Raw genomic sequence first — 23,643 nt, 5'->3', positions numbered from 1 at the left:
ATAAAGTGGACAGTGAGCGTATATATTTCAGGTGCTGACTCTGCTTTAACACATCTATAATGTGATCTGCATTGTAAACACATTTTCAGGGCCTTGTTTGCATTTTTCACAGTTATATCAGAAAGTTTAAAAATAGAAGTGCTTCATGTACACTTGTATGTCTTATCCTTTAGTGGGATAAGTGCTTTCTGTGCTTTCTGCCCGGAACCATGGAGCTCGATTGGCATTTGCCATAAAACACCAGAATTGGCACAGGTATGCCAATGACGCCCTGTGCTATTCACAGAAGAGAGTAGGTTCACCCTTTGAACATACAACAGAAGAGTCTGGAGAAGCCGTGGAGAAAGTTATGAATGACCACGTTGGTGGTGGGTCAGTAATGGTCTGGAGAGGCATATCAATGGAGGGACAAACAGAGCTCTACAAGCTAGACAACAGCACCCTTCCTGACTGCCGTTAGGGATCTGGATGTAACCCTTGGACCCATTCTCATACACTACGTTGGTGCAGTGAATTCCTCCTGGTGAAAAACAAAGCTCGGACCTCATGGTGAGAGTTTGCAGGCAGTTTCAGGAGAATAAAGGAATTTATACCATTGACTCCCCCACTCTCAACCTAAGTCTAGGTTGTGCAGGATGGGGGTCATTTTTAAGTTGCTGCAATGAAAGATTAGGAAAATGAACTAGCCTGCCACATTTTTTTTTCACTTTAGTTTTCAGGGTGTCTTTACATTAGCCCTCTGTAGGTAGATAATATTCATTTCCATCAAAGAATGTTTTGCAACAAAGGCATCCTTTCGTTCCTAACACATTACCCCAGTCCATATAAGCATAGATTTTTACGCATGATTTTTTTTCTTTTTCTATTGAGATCTGATGTGTTTTCAAAGTGCTCCTATAATTTTCTTTTAGCAAAATATATATATGTTGTTATACAGGCGAAACAAATCACTTCTTCTAGCTACTCATCAGGTAGGTTGTTTCAAACATCTTGGAGAGTTAACAGATCTCAAATCTTTCTGTCTCTTCATGTAATCACAGGTTAACTTTGTGATGTTGAGACCAGGGCCGACCACTGCGTCTACAGTCCTCACCGTTGCCCGTTTCTTTGTGCTTCTACAAAATAGCTTGAATATCACTTGAATCCCCAGCCTGCTTTGAAATCTTTGCCTGGGAGAGACATTGGTGATGCAGTAGAACTACATTGCGACCTGTTGCTCTGCTCAGTCTTGCTATTGCGTATGACCTGTGACATGAAACTGTCTTCCATAACCTCAAAATAGTAGCAGAGTTTAACTGTTCCACACCCGGGTTTAAGCCTCCTACACAGCTGTTTCTGTTTCAGTTAATAACAGTGTTTCAGCCTACAATGATGATCATTAGCACTTGGTTCATATCGTTAATTAAACATACACCTGACTATGATCCTACAAGTGTAAGAAATGATGCTGGTTTGAAGCCAAAGGGTATTCATACCAAATATCGATTTGATTTTTCTTCTGTTTCTCTACTTTGCATTTTGTAAACTGATAAAAGAGAAACAATTATTCAAAAACATATTGTTGAAAGCTTTCTTGCACTAACAAATACATTTCTCCTAACCAGGACAATAGGAATGTAACAAAAATATTGAACAGCTGCAAAATAATGGCAGAAAAGTGGCTAACAGTGGAGTACAGACGTTAATCTGAGATATTTCTCATCGAGCTATTGTGGAGGGAACACTGGGAGGGGTAAGACTGATGACCCCAGTGATCAGGAAGTCCTTATTTCTCTAGAAGCAGTCTAGATTAATAAAGATTAATAAAGGTCTAACTTATTTTAGGAGAAAGAAGGGAAGATAAGTGTTGCAAAGCCAATAAATAACTACTAAGGTTGTGTTTGTGCTTCAGTAGAAAGATAAAGGTTTGAAGGGGAGGAAAAAAAAACCGGGAGAGAGGAAAAAGGCAGAACAACAGCCACAAGCCACATCTACTTAAATATCACTGAAAGATGAATGGGGGTACTTCTGCAACCGCTTCCTTTGGAAAGGGTCCAATCTTTACCAGTGAATTATTTTAAAAACATTCCTGAAATCTATTGTTAATAAGAACACATTTCAATCAAGATTCTGATATATAATATAATGGGACAATGTGATGCTTTTTGACTAGAGTGATGTCATTTAAATATCCTGGTCATTTTTGCTCAGAAAAAATGTGTTTAAATTAGATATAACTGCAATATCACAAATTCATTTACTATAAAACAAGAAGTCTGCCAGCAGTTATTGTTGTTATTGCAAGCATCGGTTCTCACCTGACAGAAAGTCTGACACCACGGCCTGTTGATCTAATAGAGGCGGCTGAACTTTCTTCTGCAGCTCCTGGTGCGTCACTGCAATCTGTCCCCCTGGTGTCCCTGACAGACCTACGGTGCCTGTAACAAAGATGCAAAATTAGATCCCACCTTTTGTTAACATTAGGCACTTGAACAATTCTGCGTACATGCCTAAGCTCTCAACATTACAGAAACCGTTTTAAAAACTCACCTTTCATCCAAAGCACATTCTAATCCTCGGTATCCATTAGTTAAATAAATACAGTTTTATATGCATCAATGGGACAATGTTAGCTACAGAGCCTGTTTAGATTGTGTGCAGTGGCCTGAGAGTCATCTGTTTACGTGTGTGTGTGTGTGTGTGTGCGCGCGCGCGTGTCTGTGTGTGTGCGTGTGTGTGTGAGACTGGCACAATGTGAGCCTGTGGTCCCATCTCGACCGGGAACCTCCTGACTCTTTGCAGGCCTGCCGCCTGATCTGAAGTGTTTGTTCTGACCACAGCATGGGAGAAGCACCCCCCTCCCCCCGTCCACCCCGCCCCCGTACATCCCTTGCCCCCACATTGCTCCCTCCCATAGTGGCCTGGTGGCTTTTCGAGGTTGACAGTGAGAAGACATGACAGAACAAAACCCACAGTCACTAGAAAACCACAGGTCCTGAAAAAACAAACAGACCTCTTGGGGCGTTCGCTTAGGGCTCCTGCTGTTTATTAACTCAAGCTTCACGCTGTCATTAGATAGCATGTCTGGTGCTATGTCAGGGAAATCGAAACGGAAAATAAGTAAGGAAGGAAGGAAGGAAGGAAGGAAGGAAGGAAGGAAGCTCTTATTTGGTTGAAATTCCAGCAAAAATGCAGACAGACAACTGTACTCCAGTAAATCAGCTCCCATGTTGTATGCTCTCTGAAAAGTCCATCGTATTGTCACTTTGAATTTCACTGACTTGACCTCCTCTTCTCTACCCTTCCGGCTCTGTCTGCTGTCACAGTTGAACGAGCCAAAAGCACAGTACGCTAAAATCAATCTTAGATGCTCGTCTGGATTTTAGAAGTCCTCTAAAATATTACCAACATTGGAATTTTTGTTTGTGGTTATCATATTTGTAATTCATCCATTCCTTTTCAGTAAGTGCTTTATTAAGGATTTAAGGATAAACGTGTATCTACATCTAATGGCTTGTTTCTGTAGTGTGAGAGAAAACTAGAGAACCCAGAGGAAACCTGACACAGTTCTTCCACTCAACTAGGTCTTCTTTGAGCTTGATCTGTGTTCAAGGGAATTGCTGGAACGGTGGCAACAGTGTGGGGAAGAACCATGTACAGGTACGAAGGTTAAGAGTCCACATACATTTTTGTTTGTGTAGAGTAGGCTTTAAAAGAAGTTTTATTCTTTATTTTTATAATTCAAATAAAATTAATTCTTCAGTTAAATGTTTTTTTTTCCTCTTTTCCCTACATAAAGAGCTAAAAAATTTTTTATAAATCTCAGTGTTGCATAACAGCTATCCACAGACAGTACTGGCTTTATTGTAACATGAAAATAGATTGTGAAGCTGGACGAGTGTAAAACCAGACTCTTGGTTGTTGGTTAGGTTCTGAGGTTGCTTTTTGTGATTCGTCTCTAAGCAGGACACGACACTGACACACCCAGTATGACAAATGTAGAGTGTATAAAGCCACATTTATACACTGTTCAACTGCAAAATCACCGGTTCTCGATCCGGTGAAGACGACTTGTGGGATTATTTGGAACAGAATGTAAACCACTTAACCAAGCACCGAAATGCTCTAGCTGTACTGGGCACTCAGTCACTAGTAGAGAGATCAAGACACAAGTGACATTCTTACCTGAGAGGAACTGATGCAGTTTAGACAAGAGCAGAAACAACCACGTATCAGAAAAGAAATGAAACGTTCAACTTGATCTGGGTGTTATACAGATACTCTCTGAGTTACAATAGTGCGACACACGATTTTCGATCTGTGGATGGACGATAGCAATACAACAAAATTGTAAAGAATATTTTAAATTTAACACTGCATGCAATCGTAGACTTCAATTTTAGGGTCACGACCACTGTTCAGGTTTTTATAGCAGATCGATTATTTACCGAACAAACTTTTTATAAGATTACGTTAGCCGTAATTTATTAAATTATTACCAAATTACAATATATTACCTCATACTGATCACTAATCTTTAAGACTTCTGAGTAGGCTAGGTCATGGTTCGAACACATCATCGTAACTCAGGGACTAGACGTACTGATCAGCTATATACAAAACAACTACATAAAAAGAAATGACAAGTATCTGTCGAACTGAGTGGATTTGATCATTTCAACAGTACTGACTAGTGTCTGTGTCATAAAAAAGCCATACAAGTGCAAGCGTTGGTCAGGTCTTGTGAATGAGATGTGGATTCTGAGTGAGGGGAAATGTTAGAGATGTGAACGACTAGCAGATACACTTGAAGTGAATAAAGATTCTTAACAGCTGAACCCAAGTTCAAGAAGAGAATAAACGTACTCTAAGCTTCTATTATATATAGCTATTTGCAGAGCTTGCAGCTAAAATGAAAAGTGAGCAACAGATGGAGAACATACAAGACTATTTTGTGCAGATTTATAAAAAAATAAAAAAAAAAGCAAGCATAAAAAGCATGTGGTTATCCCTGAGTGAACTTTACCCAGAAAGACTCAGTGCCCTCCTGGAGTTCGGTCAACCGACAAATTCATGACAAATAAGCTAATATTTTCAACTGAGTGCATTCTTATTTGTTGGGGCTCTCAGTGAAAAGAAGAGAGAGAAGCGTTGTGAGTGATGTGAAGCGTTGGTAAGCATGAATGACGAGAGGGCACTAGGGTTTGGCAGAGCGAGACGACTGAACATCGTAAGGCCGCTATCTAGAGTTTGCGCAATGAGCTTTTCTTCTTCAGTCTCTTTCCCCTCTCCATCTTGCACTTCAATGCATGGTTTTGCCTGACCCAGTTTATTACTGTAGCTGTTGTACTTTTTGTCAACAGCGATTCTCTCAAACCCCCCGGGACTCCCGACTCTGACTATTTTTATCATTGACACTCGGTGGTTGAGGACATGCAGCAGTCTGCAAAGCTGCCCTGCCGAACAATCCCTGCCTGATGACATATTTGAGCCGTGAGCAGCCAGGATGCAGACAATCGGTCTAGAAGCCGACCTTCAAGCTCAGAGTTTTAACTGCTTTATTAAATAATTAATACTTTCACAACTACGACAGAACTAGATGATGCACACAACACTGCTGTACACCACTAACAGGCAGTAGTGCAATAAACTCTAAAAGCGACTGTGATGGAGGGCCGAATAAATCGCAGCTGAAAATCAAGCGGGAGAGGAGAGAGGAGGAAGAGTATATGTCCTCTGTCTGACCCGTATCCAGTCGTTCTCCAGTCGACACTCGGAGGCAGACCGACTTCAAACTAGGCCACGCATATCAGATTCGACTGTCAGCATACTCTGCTTCACTGAGCTTTGAACATTAAACTAAACGCACTACAGGATAATCATCACTGCTTTCGATTCGGTTTGCTTCTGAAACACAGAATGCACCCACAATAAATTGTTTTTAAAAGGTTCTGCATAACAATATATATATATATATATATATTAAAAAACACTGTTTTATAAGTATACATTTAATAAGAACATCACAACTCCAATCTCTAACAAAAGCTGTATTGGAATAATGATATTCAGGCCTTTCCTAGCGAATAGATGAAGAAGAAATAAAAAGAATAACAGAACAGACAACTTTGATAATGCAACAGAAGCTTTGTACTTTTATAGTTAAAACAGTATCTCAAAAATGGGGATCATATTTAATATATACTAAGATGTTACAACATTAACAGAATATGCTGCTTTTTCTGTAGAAAACCACAAACATTATTAAAATCAACACTTTCTGGAAAACAGATGCATTGTTCTGGTTCACTCTTTCTCTCGTCAGTTGCTTGGATTCATAGAACAAATCTTTATTTGTTTGCGACTGAATGGAAATGTGTGTTTTGCATATTGTGCCCACACTCACTCTCACACACACACACACAACCCTAATAATCCCAAGTAGGAGTTTAAAATCCACCTTCTGCTTATTTAATGACTATTTAATGCTCATCATCACAAAAAAAAGGCAGTGTTTGAAATAAATTCCTTGGAATTCCTGATACACGTTTAAATTTGACTCTTTTACAAACCAAATGAACCAAATAAAAATCTGCATAACTCAGGGATGACTGGGAGAAAAAACAGGAGAAAAATGTCATCTTAGTGGCATAAAGCATGATGTCTAATTTCTGCACTTCCCGTCGTAGAGCACGCTGGGTATTAAGCCGAGCCCAGAGTAGGCTGACTGATGCTGGCAGCGTTTCGTGCCCGACGCAGAGGAAAATATAAAAAGGTTATTGCAATTAACAAATTGTTACTGGTTACACTTTTCATTCCTTTACCAATTCGCAAAAATTATACTAAATTATTGGATAAAATCGTAATCATTCTTTTTTTTTTCTTCTTGGTTTTGTTCTTAACACTCTCATACCGTATGTCTTTTGTTAGATTGCTGTTACCACATAACGTGTTCTAGCCTATCGTTTTGCCCAGGTTCATGTTTGTGCAGTTTTATTCCCATTACAGGATCTATAAACTACAGAGCATGTCTTTTACCCCAACCCTAAACACACCGTAAAAACTAAAGTTATTTGAAAACATTGGTAGAAAGAATAGTTTACTAATTCAGCTTCAGACCGTAAAGCCCTTCAAAGGGTGGTGAAAACCACCCAACAAATCATCGTTATTAAACTACCCACCTTGGAGGCCATTTTCAAAAAACACTGTTCGCAAAGGGCGAGGCGATCATCAAAAGATCCCTCTCACCCCAACCACGGACTGTTTACACTTCTCCCATCGGGCAGACGCTACCGTTGTCTCAGAGTCAGAACAAATAGACGGAAAAATAGCTTCTTTCCTGTGGCTGTTTCTGCACTGAACAGCTGATATGGTGTTAACAATCACTATTTTGCACCACTTTAAAAATCATGCATCCTTGCACCACCAATCATTACACTTCTGTGTCCATCCATATTTATTCTGTCTAGTCTGTGTGTATGTATGCATGTATGCACGTAATATATATATATATATATTCATAATGGCATTCCTTTTGTACAGCTATCATACCACTGTCATACCACTTCATACTGTATAACATTATTCAGTTATATGTACATATTACTACACCTTCTGTATAAACTCATACCCTTATTTATTACACTGCCACTTGTAAATAAGCCATCTATGCACTTCTGGTTAGATGCTAACTGCATTTCATTGGCTCTGTACATGTACCTTGCACAATGACAAAGTTTAATCTAATCTAATTAATAGCTACAGCTTTAGCAAATGTGTTGTTCTGCGGTGTGTGTGTGTGTGTATATATATATATATATAAAAATAAAAATCACCTCACCAACCACTTTATTAGGAGCACCTGTAGGTTCATGCAGTTATCAGATCAGACAATCACGTGGTAGCAGTGCATTCGATCTGTCAGGTACAATTCAAGAGCCACGGTTATTTTTTTACATGAAACATCAAACCGGGAAAAAAAAGTAAGCTCAGTAAATGTGAGCACAGTAGTCAGCAAATGCTCATATGTTCAAATAGTTGTATGAAGAACAAGTCCATTTCATTTGTTAACGATTGTTACTAGTTTCTCTTTTTCCCTCACAAACTGCAAGCACCAGGTCACTCGGTATCATTAGGTCAACTGTTGTTCAGACTCAATGTAAGGGATGTATTTATTCAATACATTTAACCAATAATGCTCCTTCACAGTCTGTGCTTTACTGCAGTCTTTAAAAAGCAAGAGACAGCTGGCAAAGCAATCACGTTTTACACGTGCAGGACTTCATTGGAGGAAACACATGATTCAGTACACGGGAGTGAAGGAGAACAATACGTTCGACTTAAGAGTCGTCCAGTAACGCATTCCAATCACTAGTAACTGGAATGATGTTACCTCTCCTTTAAGCATCAGGGTTGGACGAGACCGAGTGTAATCTGAAGTGGTCTGAGCACATCTGCCTTAAGGTTCAGTGTGTTATACATTCTGAGGTGCTTTTCTACTCATCACGGCATTAAAGAGTGATTATTTATATTCCTCCGACTACTCTGACTAACAAGCCATTTCTGCCCACATGAATGTTGCTGACTGGATGGTATTTTTTGTGTCACAGCAGTCTTTGTAAACTCTAGAGAATGTTCGGTGGGAAATTCCCAGGAGATACGCAGTTTCTGAAACACTCAAACAAGCCCATCCGGCACCAACAACCATGCTGGGGTCAAAGTCACTCTGACCAAACTTATCCTCGTGATATTTCAGTGAACGTTAACTGAAGATCGTTTCCATTGTCTGTATTATTTACTGCATTGTACAGCCTCCACGGACATCAGGGTTGCAGATGAAGAACATCTGCTGTAGGACTGTCCGGCTTGTGCTTAAAGTAGAATAAAGTAGGAGAGGCTGACCCACTTGCAGCTCCCCCATGAGACAGAGCTGCAACACCTCACTTTCCTGTCTGCTTCCTTACTGGAGCAGCCACGTTCACGCCATCAGCATGAGGAGGAGAAAACTTAGCGTAGGTCATGAGTCAGAAATTTAAAAGTGAGAACGCTCACAAGTGGAACAGCTGGCAAAGGTCATGAGAATCGGTGTCAAGAACGAAAAGGTGTCTCTAATCGGTTTTTAAGACAAGAACTGGCTTAATGATGAGGTGAAATAAGAATAAATATGAATGATTTCTAACAGATACCATGTACGGTGAATGGTGATCAGCCAAATATGGATGATCGTGCTGAGGGGAACAATGCGATATAAATCAAGAGACGTGTTAATTTTCACAACAGCAACAACTCACATCTGTAAAGGCATAATAATAATAATAACAACAACAACAACAACAACAACAATAACTGTAGGCAATAACTTTCAGTTATGTGGCAAGCGGCAGTAAAAAAATAAGAGCAAGGTAAAAGTGCAGAGTCACTGCTAGTTAAGTATCTCCTCAGTTTTACAGACCAAAGAGGGCATAGTCCCTAACACTTGTTTTATATTGGCTTTAGACTCAGGCTGATGAGAATTCACAGGTCAAAGTTCCTCTACATAAAGCAAAGAAGAGTTATTCACATTCATGCATCTTCCCCCTCAGTGTATTTTCTACTGGTGAGTTTTTAGTTTTTGGTCTGACTGCAGCTGAAAAAGCAGAACAAATGTTGCATCTCATTTACTGCCGTAGAAGGGGGTGAAAAGTTGTATATGTTGACGCCTCTGTGTTTGTAACCCATCTCTGAAGATAACAGTCGGTTTTATGAACTAACCGAAGCGAGTCTTGGAGGATTTTCAAAAGAAGCTGAATAACAGCAGGAAGAAAAGCTTACTGAAGCTTACGCTGCAACGGTACTGATGAGCCTGCAGAAAATCTGAAATATGTATGAAGAGATTCAAAAGAACGTTGACTGCGTAAATCCTTGAGCCGTTTCCAAACGCGGTGCAAGCTGTTATGGAGATATCCGAAAGCACACCTTCAAAAGAAGAGATGAGCAGAAGAGCAGTGTTTCAAATAAGAGTTCGGGAATATGTTAAAGATTTAAAAAGCCAAAGTACAACATATATATATATATTTAGCCTTGAGCTCCCAAAAAAATAAAGGGCTTGAAAGAAAAAAAGCGGCAAGTTTTAAACAGAAAACTGCCGGTTTTATTGATCGCAAAGGTTCGTAAATAAGTCTGGTTAAAAAGAAGCTTAGACACTAAAACAGAACGAACATAAGCTTCGGAATTGCACTCAGATCCTTACAGAAGCCAGCCGTCTTGCCTGGTCGACTGTGGGTAAAATAAATAAATCCATAAAACAAAGAAATAAATAAAGAACATTTTTCATATATAGTAATGAAATAATAATGTACACAAGTTGAAAGCATTTTCTCTCGACTAGCATCGTCGGTGGTACAGAGATTTTTCGGCTCCAAACTTAAAAGGTAAAACATAAAAACGTAGCGTATGGAGTGTAAGGAAGAAAACAGCCGATGAAAAATACCGGCTTAACGTTTTGAAAACAAAAACGAGTTACACTGCTATCATTTATTACCAGATTCTTTGGTAATCGTTGCTACTCGTGATGATACGAAGCAACCTGCTTAATATGAAGCACTCGGGACATCGTGGAACGTTTCAATTCGCTCTGTTTATGCGTTCCTAGTTTACACAGTGGAGAGCTACACTGCATTGAAGAACTGTTGGGTTTTAAATCATAAAAACATGCTAAAGCACGTTTCATTGTCTTCATCCGAAAAGCTTTCTGTCACAAAATATCATGCAGTTTATGGGATGTGATGCTGCCATCAGAGCATTTATTACAAGTACAAGGTATCAGATGTATACAATCTCTAAAATAAAGCTACTTTAATAAAAAAAAAAAAAAGGTCATTGCGACCATAATTACAAACGGTGTTAATTGGATAGCTGGTTGCATCACACAAGCGCAAAATGTACATGAGGTAAAAGCAATCGAAAACCAAGCTTCTAAAACCTGGAGCAATAGTCTAAAAGTCGGAGAAGCGTGTTACACAGAAATAGAAAACAGCATTAAACCTAAAGGCATGAGACTGCAGTGGTAGAAGAGCAGCCGTTTATGGAAAAGCTGCAGAGACAGGAAGCCGACCGAGGCAGAGATAACAGTGTCATTACAGTCAAGTTTGTGTTTTAATAAAGGAGTTGTGGTTATACAGTTATATACAGAATAGAAAGAAGAGGACAAAGTGAGAGATATACAGAAAGGTGTTTTAATATTACAACCTGCTCGTTTGCTCTGATTTATTTGATTAATATTATTTAACTGATTTACACTTTGTACTGTAGGTCATCATGAACGAGAAGATGATGGGAGGCAAAGGAAAACGATGTCTCGACCTTTTGCTACATATTTGCAGTACAGTATATTAAAGTAAAGGGGTGAATAAATATGTGCGTAGGACAACTTTCTAACTAAATGAGAAGAAACAGAATTTTGTACTAGACTGAACTCATAACATATCGATAAGTAGTGAGGCTGAGGAGTATCCTGCTGGCTGGACAAAGGAGGACACAACAGTCTGTTTGTGTGTGTGTGTGTGTGTGTGTGTGTGTGTGTGTGTGTGTGTGTGTGTGTGTGTGTGTGTGTGTGTGTGAGAGAGAGAGTGAGAGAGAGTGAGAGAGAGACGGTAGACTGTCACTGCCAGACATGTCAGATTTTACCCTCAGCATCAATGCCCTAGAAAAATCCTACTCCACACGACTTGCCCAGTATTCAGTCTATCCTAAAGACACACAAACGTAAATGCCATGTTAGACTTAAAGCCACTGTGGTCACTTGAGGTGCATTTTTTTTTTATTTAATTTTATTTATTTTGTTGACTTTGGTTTGGGTCAGGTTTCATTTTTGGTCAAATCAAGTTGAGAAATTGGGGTTGTAAATAATTACATTAACATAAAATTAAAAAAAACATTACATTAAAACTGTAAGCTGCTGTCAGACCCCTTTTCCACCTTTATTGTTAAATTGCAAGCTATTATATTAAAGTGAAAAACAATAAGTTATTTGGGGGGGGGGGGGGTTTAAAAGGAAAAGCGTCCAATTGGTTGCATAAGTGTGCAGTTGATTTTATCACAGTATTTAACCGATTCTGGTTAAAAGTAGTCAGTATTTTGCTAGTTTTTCCCCTCCAAAGGCATGTTCACTCGGTCAGATTTGTTGAGCATCTCGTATGCACGGCCTTCTTCGGGGCACTCCACAAACCTTTCATTGGAGTTGGTTCTGAAGTCTAGCTGTGTCGTTCCAAAAACTTTGGAAAGATTTTGCTCCAAAATTGACTGGAGCTGTTCATGATCCTGTCCACACAGATTAAAACCACATCCGGCTGAAAAACAAGCAGCCTTAAAGCATGACGCTGCCACCTCCGTGCTTCAATGCGGAGATGGTGTTCTTTAAATAATGTGCTGATTTTATGGGCTAAACATTCGACTTTGGTATCGTCGGTCTAGAACACGTTGTTCCAAATGTTTGTGGGAGATTGTTTTATTTTTCCTTTCAATCTTTAACCAGGCTCAGGTGGAGTTTTTTTTTTTTTTTTTTTTCCCTCATCAACTTGAGGGGGGTGTCCTACTGTTCTTAGTAATGTCACTGCTGTGCCATATTTTCTGTTGATTATGTCGTGGAATTTATTTATTTATTTATTTATTTATTTATTTATTTGGTAACCTTCTTCTAATTTGATATTTTTTAACAATGAGATCCCATACCAGCTTCGCAAGCTCTTTATGCCTTTTCGTGTCAAGATGTTGTCAGAAAAATCCTACAGGAACAGCTATACTTTATTTGTGTTGAAGCGGTCACTTCAATACTAATAAGTATTTAACTTAAGTTTGATTTGAGTTACAGGTTGATTCTGAACACGGACACGTTCCTAATTATGAAATGTTTTCGCACTTATGCAACCTGAGTATTATACGTTTTATTTTATGTCTTTTCCACTTTAATATATTGCCTGCAATTTCATAAAACTCAGAAAAGGCTACGTCGTGTTTTAGCTTGGTTTCTTTTTACGGATTTTTACATACATACACGTATATATGTAAAATTTGCATGTATACTGTTTCTTGTTACCTGGGTGATCGGTGGCTGCCGTGTTTTTTTTTGGATAGTTGTTCATGAGTCCCTTGTTTGTTCTGAGCATTTCAACTCCCCATTGTTCTTTAGAAAAATACTCTGGGGCTAGCACATTCTTTGCTATTCCAGCATCTCGGGCATGTTTGAGCCCATTCCGACAGCAGATATACAATTCTGCCATCCATCTTTTCACACTGAGGACAACTGTCGGCCAAAAGGCAAACAATTACCGAAGCTCAAGTAGGTAACAAACCAGACTAAGCTATAAAATGTATGTAAATGTCAGAAAATGTATGGAAATAAAAAGAGGATGTTCAATGTCAAATATTAGAGTTAGAAAGGACTCAAATGCACAGAAGATGCTGAAGCCCAAAGGAATGTCAGGACCTGCTCAGAACAAACAAGTGGCTCATGAGCAACTATCACAAAATATAAAAGCAGTCATAGATCACGTATCAATACAGTATTAAAAACCAAGCGCTTGTAAACAAACTGATTCATTTGTGCAAATTTGGTTATCATCGAGTCTGGTTAACTTTATAAACATCTTTTATGGGAAATAACTTCAGGGAAGTACTTAAAAAAACAAAATGCATTTTTTTATATGATCCCTTAGATATTTAAAAAAAAATATATTAATATTTTGCAGAATTTTCAAGAAGTATGCAAACTTATGACCCCATCTGTATATGCTAGGGAATCTAAGTAATCTGGGATGTACTGAAGGTGACACAACACGTCTTGGGCCTCATTTACCAATCTTAGTAAAGTTGTGTATATATGAAGCTGACAGAAATCTAAAATGACACAAAGACTAAACAGCGAAACCTAAACGTGCAGTTCACTACCTGACACACACACACACACACACACACACACACACACACACACTTTTCACAGGTTGCCATATCGTTTGTCTAAATGTAACAGCTAGTCTAACTTCCTTTAAATAATGGGTAAGATTTGGATCGCTTTCTTTCAAGTCATTAAGATGAAGCGTGTTTTTGAAGCGAAGCTTGAGTGCACAATTGATAAGCGATTTTTATCACGAGAGCAAAAAATCTTGCATAAATCTGCAGTAACTCTGGTCAGTTGCAGGATTTTAAGTCATTCAAATTCAGATCCACCTTCACAAATCTCCTGCGTTCTATACGTTCATTATCCTGAACATTGAAGCTTTTCTGGGATACAAACTTTTATCCTGAACTTTTGCCTTGGCTTTTTATTAATACCACCTTCCTTGTTTAAATTGATCAGCTTGATAAATAAGGTCTATTGTGTACAAGTTTGAGAGTGTGTGAGTGTGTGTGTGTGTGGTTTGACAGCTGATCTCCTTATGGTAACATCCTGTGATTTGGCTCTTCCTGCAGCGTACAAGTCCATCATGGGGGTCTAGTAAGTAGGAAGAAGTAGTGGTAATCCCACTGGCTTTCTAAAAGTCGTCTCTGTTGAGCTTGCTGTGTAGCTGCATGGTGAGTTGGCGGAGTGTGGTGAAGACAGGAAAGGAGGCGCTGGGCTGGGAGGTGGAGGCAGAGGCAAAGGCAGGTCTAAGCCATTGACAGCATCAGCAGCAAAGCTAATCCTCTGGAGCACATGATGAAGGGTGGAGAAAGGCACAGAAGTGGCAATGGGGACAAGAATGGAGCAGAAAGCGTTCCAAAGACGACAGTAACAAAAGAGCAACCAAGGCAGGTGTGTGGAAAGGAACAAAGGATAAAAGAAAATAAATGAAATAAAGGAAGAAAAAAAATGGGCAGAATGAGTGTAATGAAGAGAGGCAATGGGAAGAGAATAAAAAGTGCTGGTTAGTAATTGATCACATTGATCAGGTGTCAGTCAATCAATCCAATCTATCTTGCGTCACCCTTCAGTTCCCCATGCATCTCCTAATGCAGCATGCATAGCCATGCAGGACCTTCTCTCTAACATAGAACAGCATGCAGAGCACAGCCGAAACATTCAGGAGCACCGATCATGCACAAGCCACTTACGCTAAAATTCTCTGTCCTAGATACTGCAAAGCCTGAAAAAAAGACTCGTAAATCATGGTTTTACAAAAAGCATGCTGTGCTAGTGTGGTGAAAAGTAAAGGCACAACAGTGCCACCGCTAGGAACTAAAACATGGAGCATAAAATTTCTGGTGAACGCAAAGGTTGACGTCTGAACAGGTCGAATTAACAGCGATTCTGACACCTGCACTGTCAGTGCTGCCCGATTTATATACTGACCACAGCATACACACACACAACAGATCAGGGCAGACAAGAGGGGGGCCTCGTCCTGTTAACGTGCTGTGGCATGGGCAAACGTGCTGGCACAGCGGGCCATGTCATGCAGTGCTGCTCTTCTGACTCGCCCTGTCTAAAACTTTTCACTCCTGTGTGCCAGATTGGATTTGGGTTTGGAGGGCAGCTGAGTTATTCCTGTAAGTGTACGCAAGGTGGAATAGATGCGTTTGATTACCAAAAATGCCATGTCTGGCTTGGCAAAAAAGTATTGACAGGGCAAATGCAGGAGCTTGCAGTGAGCTTGGAACAGACACACTGTAGGCCAAACCTTTGGAAACAACACAGAGCTTGTAAAATGACACCTCGTCTTGATATAGTGGTGGAAAGTTATGTTTACTATTAGCCTCGTTTGTTTTAGCCTATCTGACGCGTCACTTGAATTTAAGCTGAACTTTTCTAACTTAATCAAACTTTTACTAACACAAAATAATAATAACAGTGTAGTATATTATAATGGACTATAATCATCTAGCATAATAATAATAATAATAATAATAATAATAATAATAATAATAATAATAATAATAATAATAATAAAACATTTTTGACCTTGCTCAGAAATAAACCGATATCCATAATGACGTTGCTGTATTAATAGTTGGTTGCAAAGTTTTGGCCTGTAGTGTGTAACAATTCCTGTTACAATAAATGGATGATAATAGGTTAATTAGAAAGTTGTTAAGTAACTAACTAAATAACTAACTAACTAACAAACAAGCAAACAAAAAATAAGGGAGGGGAGTTGTTCAGGGAGGAAAAGAAGCCACAGGGAGAGAACAAAAAATAAAATGAAATAAAAAAGAAAAAAAAACAGCAGGTCTGATTTGACATCTAGACAGGCCAATCAGGTCTCACATAAGAATAAAAGGAATGTACTACGAGAGCAGACGAGACATGAAAAGACGCTGAATCGTTATGATGGACACGGCCGTTACAAGGGATACGACGGAGTAAGACGAGATAAACCACATGACACTGTGGACGCATGCAACCACTGTTTATTATTGCCGGCAGTTATTAAGATTAACTGCCGGCAAAATATGAAAAGGCACAAAGGACGAGATGTGACGCAAGGAAGAAATAATACGACTAAAATGAAACAGCGAGTGTATCCAAGGATATTAGGGGATATAGGGTGCCTCTTACCAGGGTTGGCTGCCCCTTGGGCAGTTTGTTCTCCACTCTCCATCACTGCACCTGTTTCTGCTTACACACATATACAGACACAGGATTGCATCACTACAGACTCGACACGATAGAGCCCTCAAAAGCCTCGAAAATGAAAAGACTCGATCCCTGTCATCTTACACACACCCTTGCTTAACTACTGCACCTTCAGACTGAACAAATGATGTAGCTAAAGAAACCTGAGTCTAGATATAGCTCTTAGTTCAGAATAGAAACACTCAGAGACTCATTATTTCACAGAGATCAACAAAATGTCTGTTATGACGCATCGCTTCTCTGCTCATTACTATTATTAACAGGAAACCTAATACAGCTTACGCAGCTCATTTCTGGGCACAAACCTATCACCGTATGATGGTGTACATGGCTTAAAGCTCCGGCAGACATCAGAGATGTTTTGGAGAATACATGATGGATCGTGTGGAAAGGAAAGCAAAGATCACTTTGCGGGTGTGTCGCTAAAAACAAGTTCAGCTGTCCGCAGTGAAGTGCATGGCGAGTTGTAGGTCAGTTCTGTGTCCTAACAGAATAGAGGACTACTAACTGACGTGTGGTGTGTGTTTCCTTGTGACTCCATTTTGCACTGCGCTGCTGATCTCCGTACTCAGTTGGATGCTATGGGTGTGCATGATTGGCCACCATCTTGTGATAATCACTTCTTATTTGCATTCATGAAACCCTGAACGATATTCTGCTTTCGTCATCTGCTTTGCGAATGGCTCTTGTACTACTTTCTAGGTTTTTAATTTGTTTCTAAAGAGAATGAATGGAATGCAGAAAAAATGCTGAAATGCACCATATGTGTTCTGCATAAAAGAAAACAAAAACTTTTCAACATGAGATTAAATGTGATTGGTTTATTCTGTACAAAGCCCCACCCCTGATTATGCAACATTTGGTTGTAAACACCTTTTTATACATGTGGACATCTTACAATGTTCACTTAATTTGTTGGAATTTCACTTTGAGGGTGGGAAAAGTTTTTTTATCCATATTATTGCCACAAAGTGGAAGCACACAATTTCTGTAACATTACGATTTCCTTCACTGGAACTAAGAGACATGTTTCAGCATGACAAACCTCCGGTGTCCTGCACAGAGCCCCGACTTCAACCCCTCTCGAAATCCCTCACCCAGCATTGCCTGACCTCACTAATGTTCATCTTGCTACATGGATAAATCCCCACAACCACGCTCCAATAATTAGTAGAAAGCCTTCCCTAAAGAGTGGATGATGTGATAACAGTAAATAAGAGACTAAATCTGGAATAGTACATTCAGAAAGCATGTGTGACCCTCACGGTCAGGCGTTGTCTCTGTGCATCTCGAGGTTGTTTACATCATTCCACATATAAAACAACAATAAAAAATTATAGGGCCATGCACCAAGATGTTACTGTCACACGGTTCCTCATAATGCTGACAATTACTACACATGTTAAAAATGGCTTTTTTAAATCTAGGATATTTATGGTCATTTGGACAAATTTCACAGACGGTTTATCCGGTCTGTGTCACCCAATGCAGTCCAACTGCCAAAGCTTCTCAAGCAAATCTAATCCTGCTAAAATTATGCTTTATCCACAGTAAATAGAGGCGTATTCCCAAACACAAGTGCCAAGTCCTCACATAAACCCAAATCACAGGGTCACACAGTGATGTGATAAAGAATGAACTCCTTCACATCTAAACACTAAGTAGGAATTACAGTTTGAGTTTCGTAAGCACACAATTAAATACACATTTATTTACAAAACCTATCAGATACATCTGCTATGACAAAAATAATGTGGGATACGTTCAAGCACATTTAGGTATTTCAAATAGATATTTAAATCTCATCGCTGAAATCAAATAGTGCAGTGTAAAGGTCTGTATATTTGTGTATATTTGAATACTTTAAATGGATATTTTCCTGAGTCTTGGTTGTGTCTGAAACTCACCCTTTCCATCGTCGTCTAGTAACGGGATGTAGTCTGACTTGCCCACCGTCTCCCCGACCTTGTCCTCAAAAGTCTCCGCCTCCAGTTTGGCAAAAAAGTCCGTCTGCACCATGTTCTCCTCAGCAGGAGGGGACACGCTGTCATTCAGAGCATCGCTCAGGGTCAGGTCTGCCATCCTTCTGCTGGAGAACAAAACGTGTGTGTGTTAGACAGACAGACAGATAGACAGATCTTTGTCATTGCACTTTTGGTAGATGCTTAACGGTATTTTGTTGCTACGTTCCTGTATTATGCAAATAGCAGAAAAAATGTGCAAAGAAACAAGTGCAGATAAATATGTAAATATATGTACAACAATTAAATAAATGTATGTGCATAAGAATAGTATGTGGGTAAGAATAAGTGATTATGTGCTAGCTGTATATACACAGCACAATGTCTAAAAATAAAACAAATAAAATACACGCATCACTACATTTTGTGCTCGAAACATTCATGAAATTGAAGAAATCCATATACACCTACAGTACCGAGAAATATCAGTGTTTCTTCCTTATTTCAACATTCCTGATGTTCACTTAGGAGCAACAGGCACAGCCTTTGACATGCTTTGCATCATTCCAGTGATAAAAAAAACAACAAACAAACAAACAGCCTTTTCTGAAGGTTGGAGCCACTAGAGGGCAGTATTGGTCGTTTAAAACTAGAAGCCTAATTTCTCAAACATCATGCATTCCTTTATGCTATGTTGAACTGTGTGGAAAAGTGAAAAATTCAAGACTCGAGAGTTTAATTCAAGTACAAGAAATTACACAATGCAGTGGAATTCTAACTCTCTAACTCCTCCAGCAACCTCCGTCAAAACAGACAGAACAAACAGAAGACTCAAAGACACAAAAGAAATAACTAAGACAGAGAGGGTAGAAAATAAGATAACATGTACCAGTTTAATTAATCTCACAAATTCTACACAACTCTGAATCCATCTCTTTGTCTGTCTGTCTCTCTGTCGGTCTCACAAGAAATTTGGCCAACATGAAAACAGATTAGACAGCAGGGGTGAACGAGATGTCTGAACCTTGCATTAAGCCCCAGAATTACCACTTCACATCCAAACTCAATCTCCATGACCTCAGTAAACATAAATGCTACTAAGCCATGTTTAAACCAACCAACACAGATAAAGCTAAGGAGTCAAAAGACCTGCTTTTCCATCAGAACCTGCTATTACACACCTAAGCAAGTCAGCCTACCCAAGATCATGTGGCATTAGATCACTCAAGTAATGCACAATACAGTAACACAAAGTATTAAGTAAATGTACAAGGAACGGTTTATGCAAGCAAAAAAAAAAGAGTCAGGTGCAGATGGGTAAGAGAAGAAAAACCATGATTCTGATTTTTTGATTCGAGTCTTCAGGGAAGACGCACTGCAAATCGAAACACACGTGTCTCTTCCAGGATGACCACATTCACATCTACAGAGCACGAGGACTCACTAAATGGTTTGATGGGGAGGAAAAAGTAGATCAAACCTGTGATGGGCTTCACAGCTACCAGTGGCTTCACTTATCAAGCGTGAGTATGCAGAGTTTTGTGCGTAAATGTGTAAACACATTCCTACTGGATACACAATATGAGTCAACGAGTTTTGCTTAAGTATTCGGATGTGTATATATTTCTGCACCCTTCTTTCTGATCATGTGTATATAAAACCCCTAGTGGTGGAATACTGTATAATTATATATATTGTGTAAAGGAGGTAAAGAGCACCTATATCATGTACTGTCTACTGAATGCACATAAATAAGAGAACAATTACTGATTACTAAATATAACTGAGGGAAGAGAATTAAAAAGCATACTCATAAAATATATATATTTTCAAATTTATTTATTTGAGACAGGGAATTGAGTGTGTAAACATGCCAAATAAATCATTGTTGACTTGCATCTTTACGACTCCCCATAATCCTAAAGCCTCCCTCCACTCTCACCTTTCCCTTTTACCCTGAATGAGGCTATACAGGAAGGTGAGGATCCTTGACACTGGAGGATACAAATGTGGAATCCTGGCAACTTCCCTCAGACTGAAGAAGCTGCACAGGTGAAAAGTTTCTATCTATCTATAAAGAAGTCTAGTTTACATGACTCTGTTTCCAGATAACTGCACATGGATGGCTGAGAATCTTTACAGCGTTGAAAGTAAAGGCCTTTGTGGTATATTCCATGTCATCTGAAACAAGCAGCACCTCAAGCAGGCTACTCATCTTTTTACAGGGAAATCGTTTACCATATATGGCGATTGGAGGGCGTTTCTTTATGCAAATGAGTGTGACCATACACAAGCACAAAGTGAGTGTGACGCTTCTCAGTTGCCATGGGCTAGCTCTTATGTTCTTGGTTTAAACAAGATTTTGAAAGACATGCTAGGCAGCTATCTCCATCACCAACAAAGGGAATCTCTTTTAGAAAAGCTTTGGCATTACGGTGCCATGGTGCATTGAGACAGGACTTCTGACTCGTGCTTACTAGCAAACTTTGTTGACTTTTCCTTTACTGTGTCACCCATCTGTACGTTCAATAATAATTTAACTCGCTAAATAGAACGCAAGTGTTAACACTTGTGTGGTGAATTATCTGATTCTATAACACTCTTTTCGGTGCTAAATAAGCAAACACTAATCTGAAACTACATGCTGCCTAAACGCAAAACAAACTGCATGTGCTAATTGGACTCAAATGGTCCAGACAGCAAAATCGTTTGTAAATAAAAAAATTGTAAATCACTCAATTGCAAAATACCCAACATTATCATAACTTTGGTTCGGGTACACGGGTAATGACTAACATGCATTGTGCAATATTTCAATCTGTAGGTGTTTCTCAACTGATATTCATGATGATTTTGTTTGATATTTTGGTGAATGAGTGCAGATGCATACGAGTTAGAGCATTTACATGCTAAACAAATCAATCAGCAATGCTCCTACTGGCACAGGTTAAAATATCAAGAGAAAATACACTAGCTAGACTTGAGAAACACTGGCCAAAAGACCTGCAGATGTTATGTTGGGAACGTAAATATTAGGTGCGACATGTGAGATTTCTTGGAGTCTCCTCCACTGGTGAAATATAAATGATTTACAAAAACCTTTGCTCAGAATTTAGCTTGAATATCTCAACAAATAAATGATTTACTCCAACACTTGGATTATATAAATTATATTATAGCTACACAAGTCATTAGATAATTACAGGATAGTTACAATTCAGAAACTCCAAGATTATAACTAGGTCTAACTTACAAAAGATAACGATGTTAAGTGAAAGTGAAACATGGACAGGGAACAATAGAAAAGCCATAAAACATATGTACCTGCTTCTGTAGTAAATAATTCACTTTGATTAGATGCTCTGTTCAAGTGTTGGATAAATATTGCTACAAGTATACATGGCTAACAATTATCTTTAAGAGCTTAGCTATTGTAATAATTCTGTGTTTAAAACGTCATAATATTTCAACAATTTTGAAAAAAGCACTTGGGGGCTTACTGTGTGTGAGATAATAATATTTCTCTGTATGTTGCTAGTGGACACTTGAATTTCCTCATGGATGGATGGATGGATAGATAGACATAGAGAAAGAGAAAGAAAAAAAAGAAAGATAGATAGATAGATTCTATCTGTTTCTTGTGGAAGACCTCATATGAGTTCTCGAACAAAACATCAGCGGGTCTTTGGCCAATGTTTTTGTTATGATTTTGGACATAACAGAAATTCACAAAGTCTGGATAGTCTATTTTCTCTTGACATGGTAACACATGCTTGTAGGAGAGTTTAATGACATCTTTGCGCTTGGACAGTTTCTTAATTTTCAGTATTTACAGCCCATGTGATTGTGGATGCTATCGTAGGCTATGATTCAGCCTGTTGTCTTTGCCCATGTAGATAATCATTTAAACTTTTTGGGTTGGCATCTAGGAAGTCATTTGTGTTTCAGCAAAGAAATAACGGCTTTTCACTGCAGTGTTTGTTTTGTTATCTTTAAAGGCATTAGTTTTGTGGTTGGCATTAGTCATTGTATGTGTTCTTTGTCCATGACAAGTCCATTGAGCGAGTTAAAGCCTTTTCAAACTGCAGCATTACAACAGTGTACCAATGTGTGTAAACAGAAAAAACAAGCCAATCAGATATACACATTATGTCAGGTATATTATACTGTTAGTACAAAAGCTGAGGCAGAACTTCAAAGATGCCACATACTGTAGATTGTATATACAGAAGGAATAACAGTCGATAAGCTACTAGACAAAGTTATGATGGTGCCGTCTACATTTGGTTAAATAAATGTCCACAGCTACATATAGTTTCCAAGCCCCACATGCTGAAGAGTGACAAATTGAAGGAAAGAAATAGCATCAGAATATGTTAGCAATCAGAACAGCTGCAGTGTGTCTTAACATCAGTTCTGCACATCTCTAGGTCTTTATGGTTGGTCATCATCAAAACTGCAAACAATGCGTGACCCTCAAATCTCTTACAGGTGTTCGATTATGTTCATTCATTCATTAATTTTCTACCGCTTCTCTATCACAGGCGTCATCGGCATCGAGGCAGGATACACCCTGGACAGAGTGCCAACCCATCGCAGCGCACACACACTCTCATTCACTCACACTCGCACACTACGGACAATTTTCCAGAGATACCAATCAACCTACCATGCATGTCTTTGGACCGGGGGAGGAAACCATAGTACACGGAGGAAACCCCCGAGGCACGGGGAGAACATGCAAACTCCACACACACAAGGCGGTTATGTTCAAATCTGGTGAAAGATTATTACACCAAATGAAACCTTTCACCCACTAAACCTTCGCGCCCTGCAGATGGGGTGGAGACATCCTGGATAAGCCCACTCCCATAAGGATAGACATCATGAGATAAAACTAAGGAGTTAGAATAAAAGTGTTTTGATTGGCAGAGATGTTCTCAGAGACGTTTGCCTTTGACATTGCTTGGGAACTTTTCCCATGATGCAGTAGCCTGTAACAATACACCATGAAGTGTTTAGAGCGCAAATTAGAGTGCACATCCTTCCATAATTCAGCAGGCCGATGCTGGCAACAGCTTCCTAAACAAGCTGACGATGAATGACTGATTTAAC

General features: G+C 39.1%; 1 protein-coding gene across 15 annotated transcripts in view; it reads right to left on the bottom strand.

Annotated features, from left to right (window-relative positions):
• The window catches only part of LOC113644700 (microtubule-associated protein 4), a 68,277-nt gene that overhangs the window by 33,498 nt on the left and 11,136 nt on the right, over positions 1 to 23,643 (bottom strand). For 10 of the 15 annotated variants that reach the window (XM_047811626.1, XM_047811628.1, XM_027149751.2 and 7 more), the window contains 3 exons: positions 18,475 to 18,656; positions 16,490 to 16,549; positions 2,298 to 2,417 (listed from right to left, as the gene is read on the bottom strand). In XM_047811626.1, the coding sequence (XP_047667582.1) occupies positions 2,298 to 2,417; positions 16,490 to 16,549; positions 18,475 to 18,649 (355 nt within the window). In that variant the 5' untranslated portion in view covers positions 18,650 to 18,656. The remainder of the gene's footprint in view (positions 1 to 2,297; positions 2,418 to 16,489; positions 16,550 to 18,474; positions 18,657 to 23,643) is intronic. The other 5 variants (XM_047811621.1, XM_047811622.1, XM_047811623.1 and 2 more) reach the window with 4 other exon arrangements.

This window comes from Tachysurus fulvidraco, chromosome 3 (assembly GCF_022655615.1).
Source record: "Tachysurus fulvidraco isolate hzauxx_2018 chromosome 3, HZAU_PFXX_2.0, whole genome shotgun sequence".
Lineage (NCBI taxonomy): Eukaryota > Metazoa > Chordata > Actinopteri > Siluriformes > Bagridae > Tachysurus > Tachysurus fulvidraco.
This window is presented reverse-complemented; position numbering and strand designations above follow the sequence as displayed.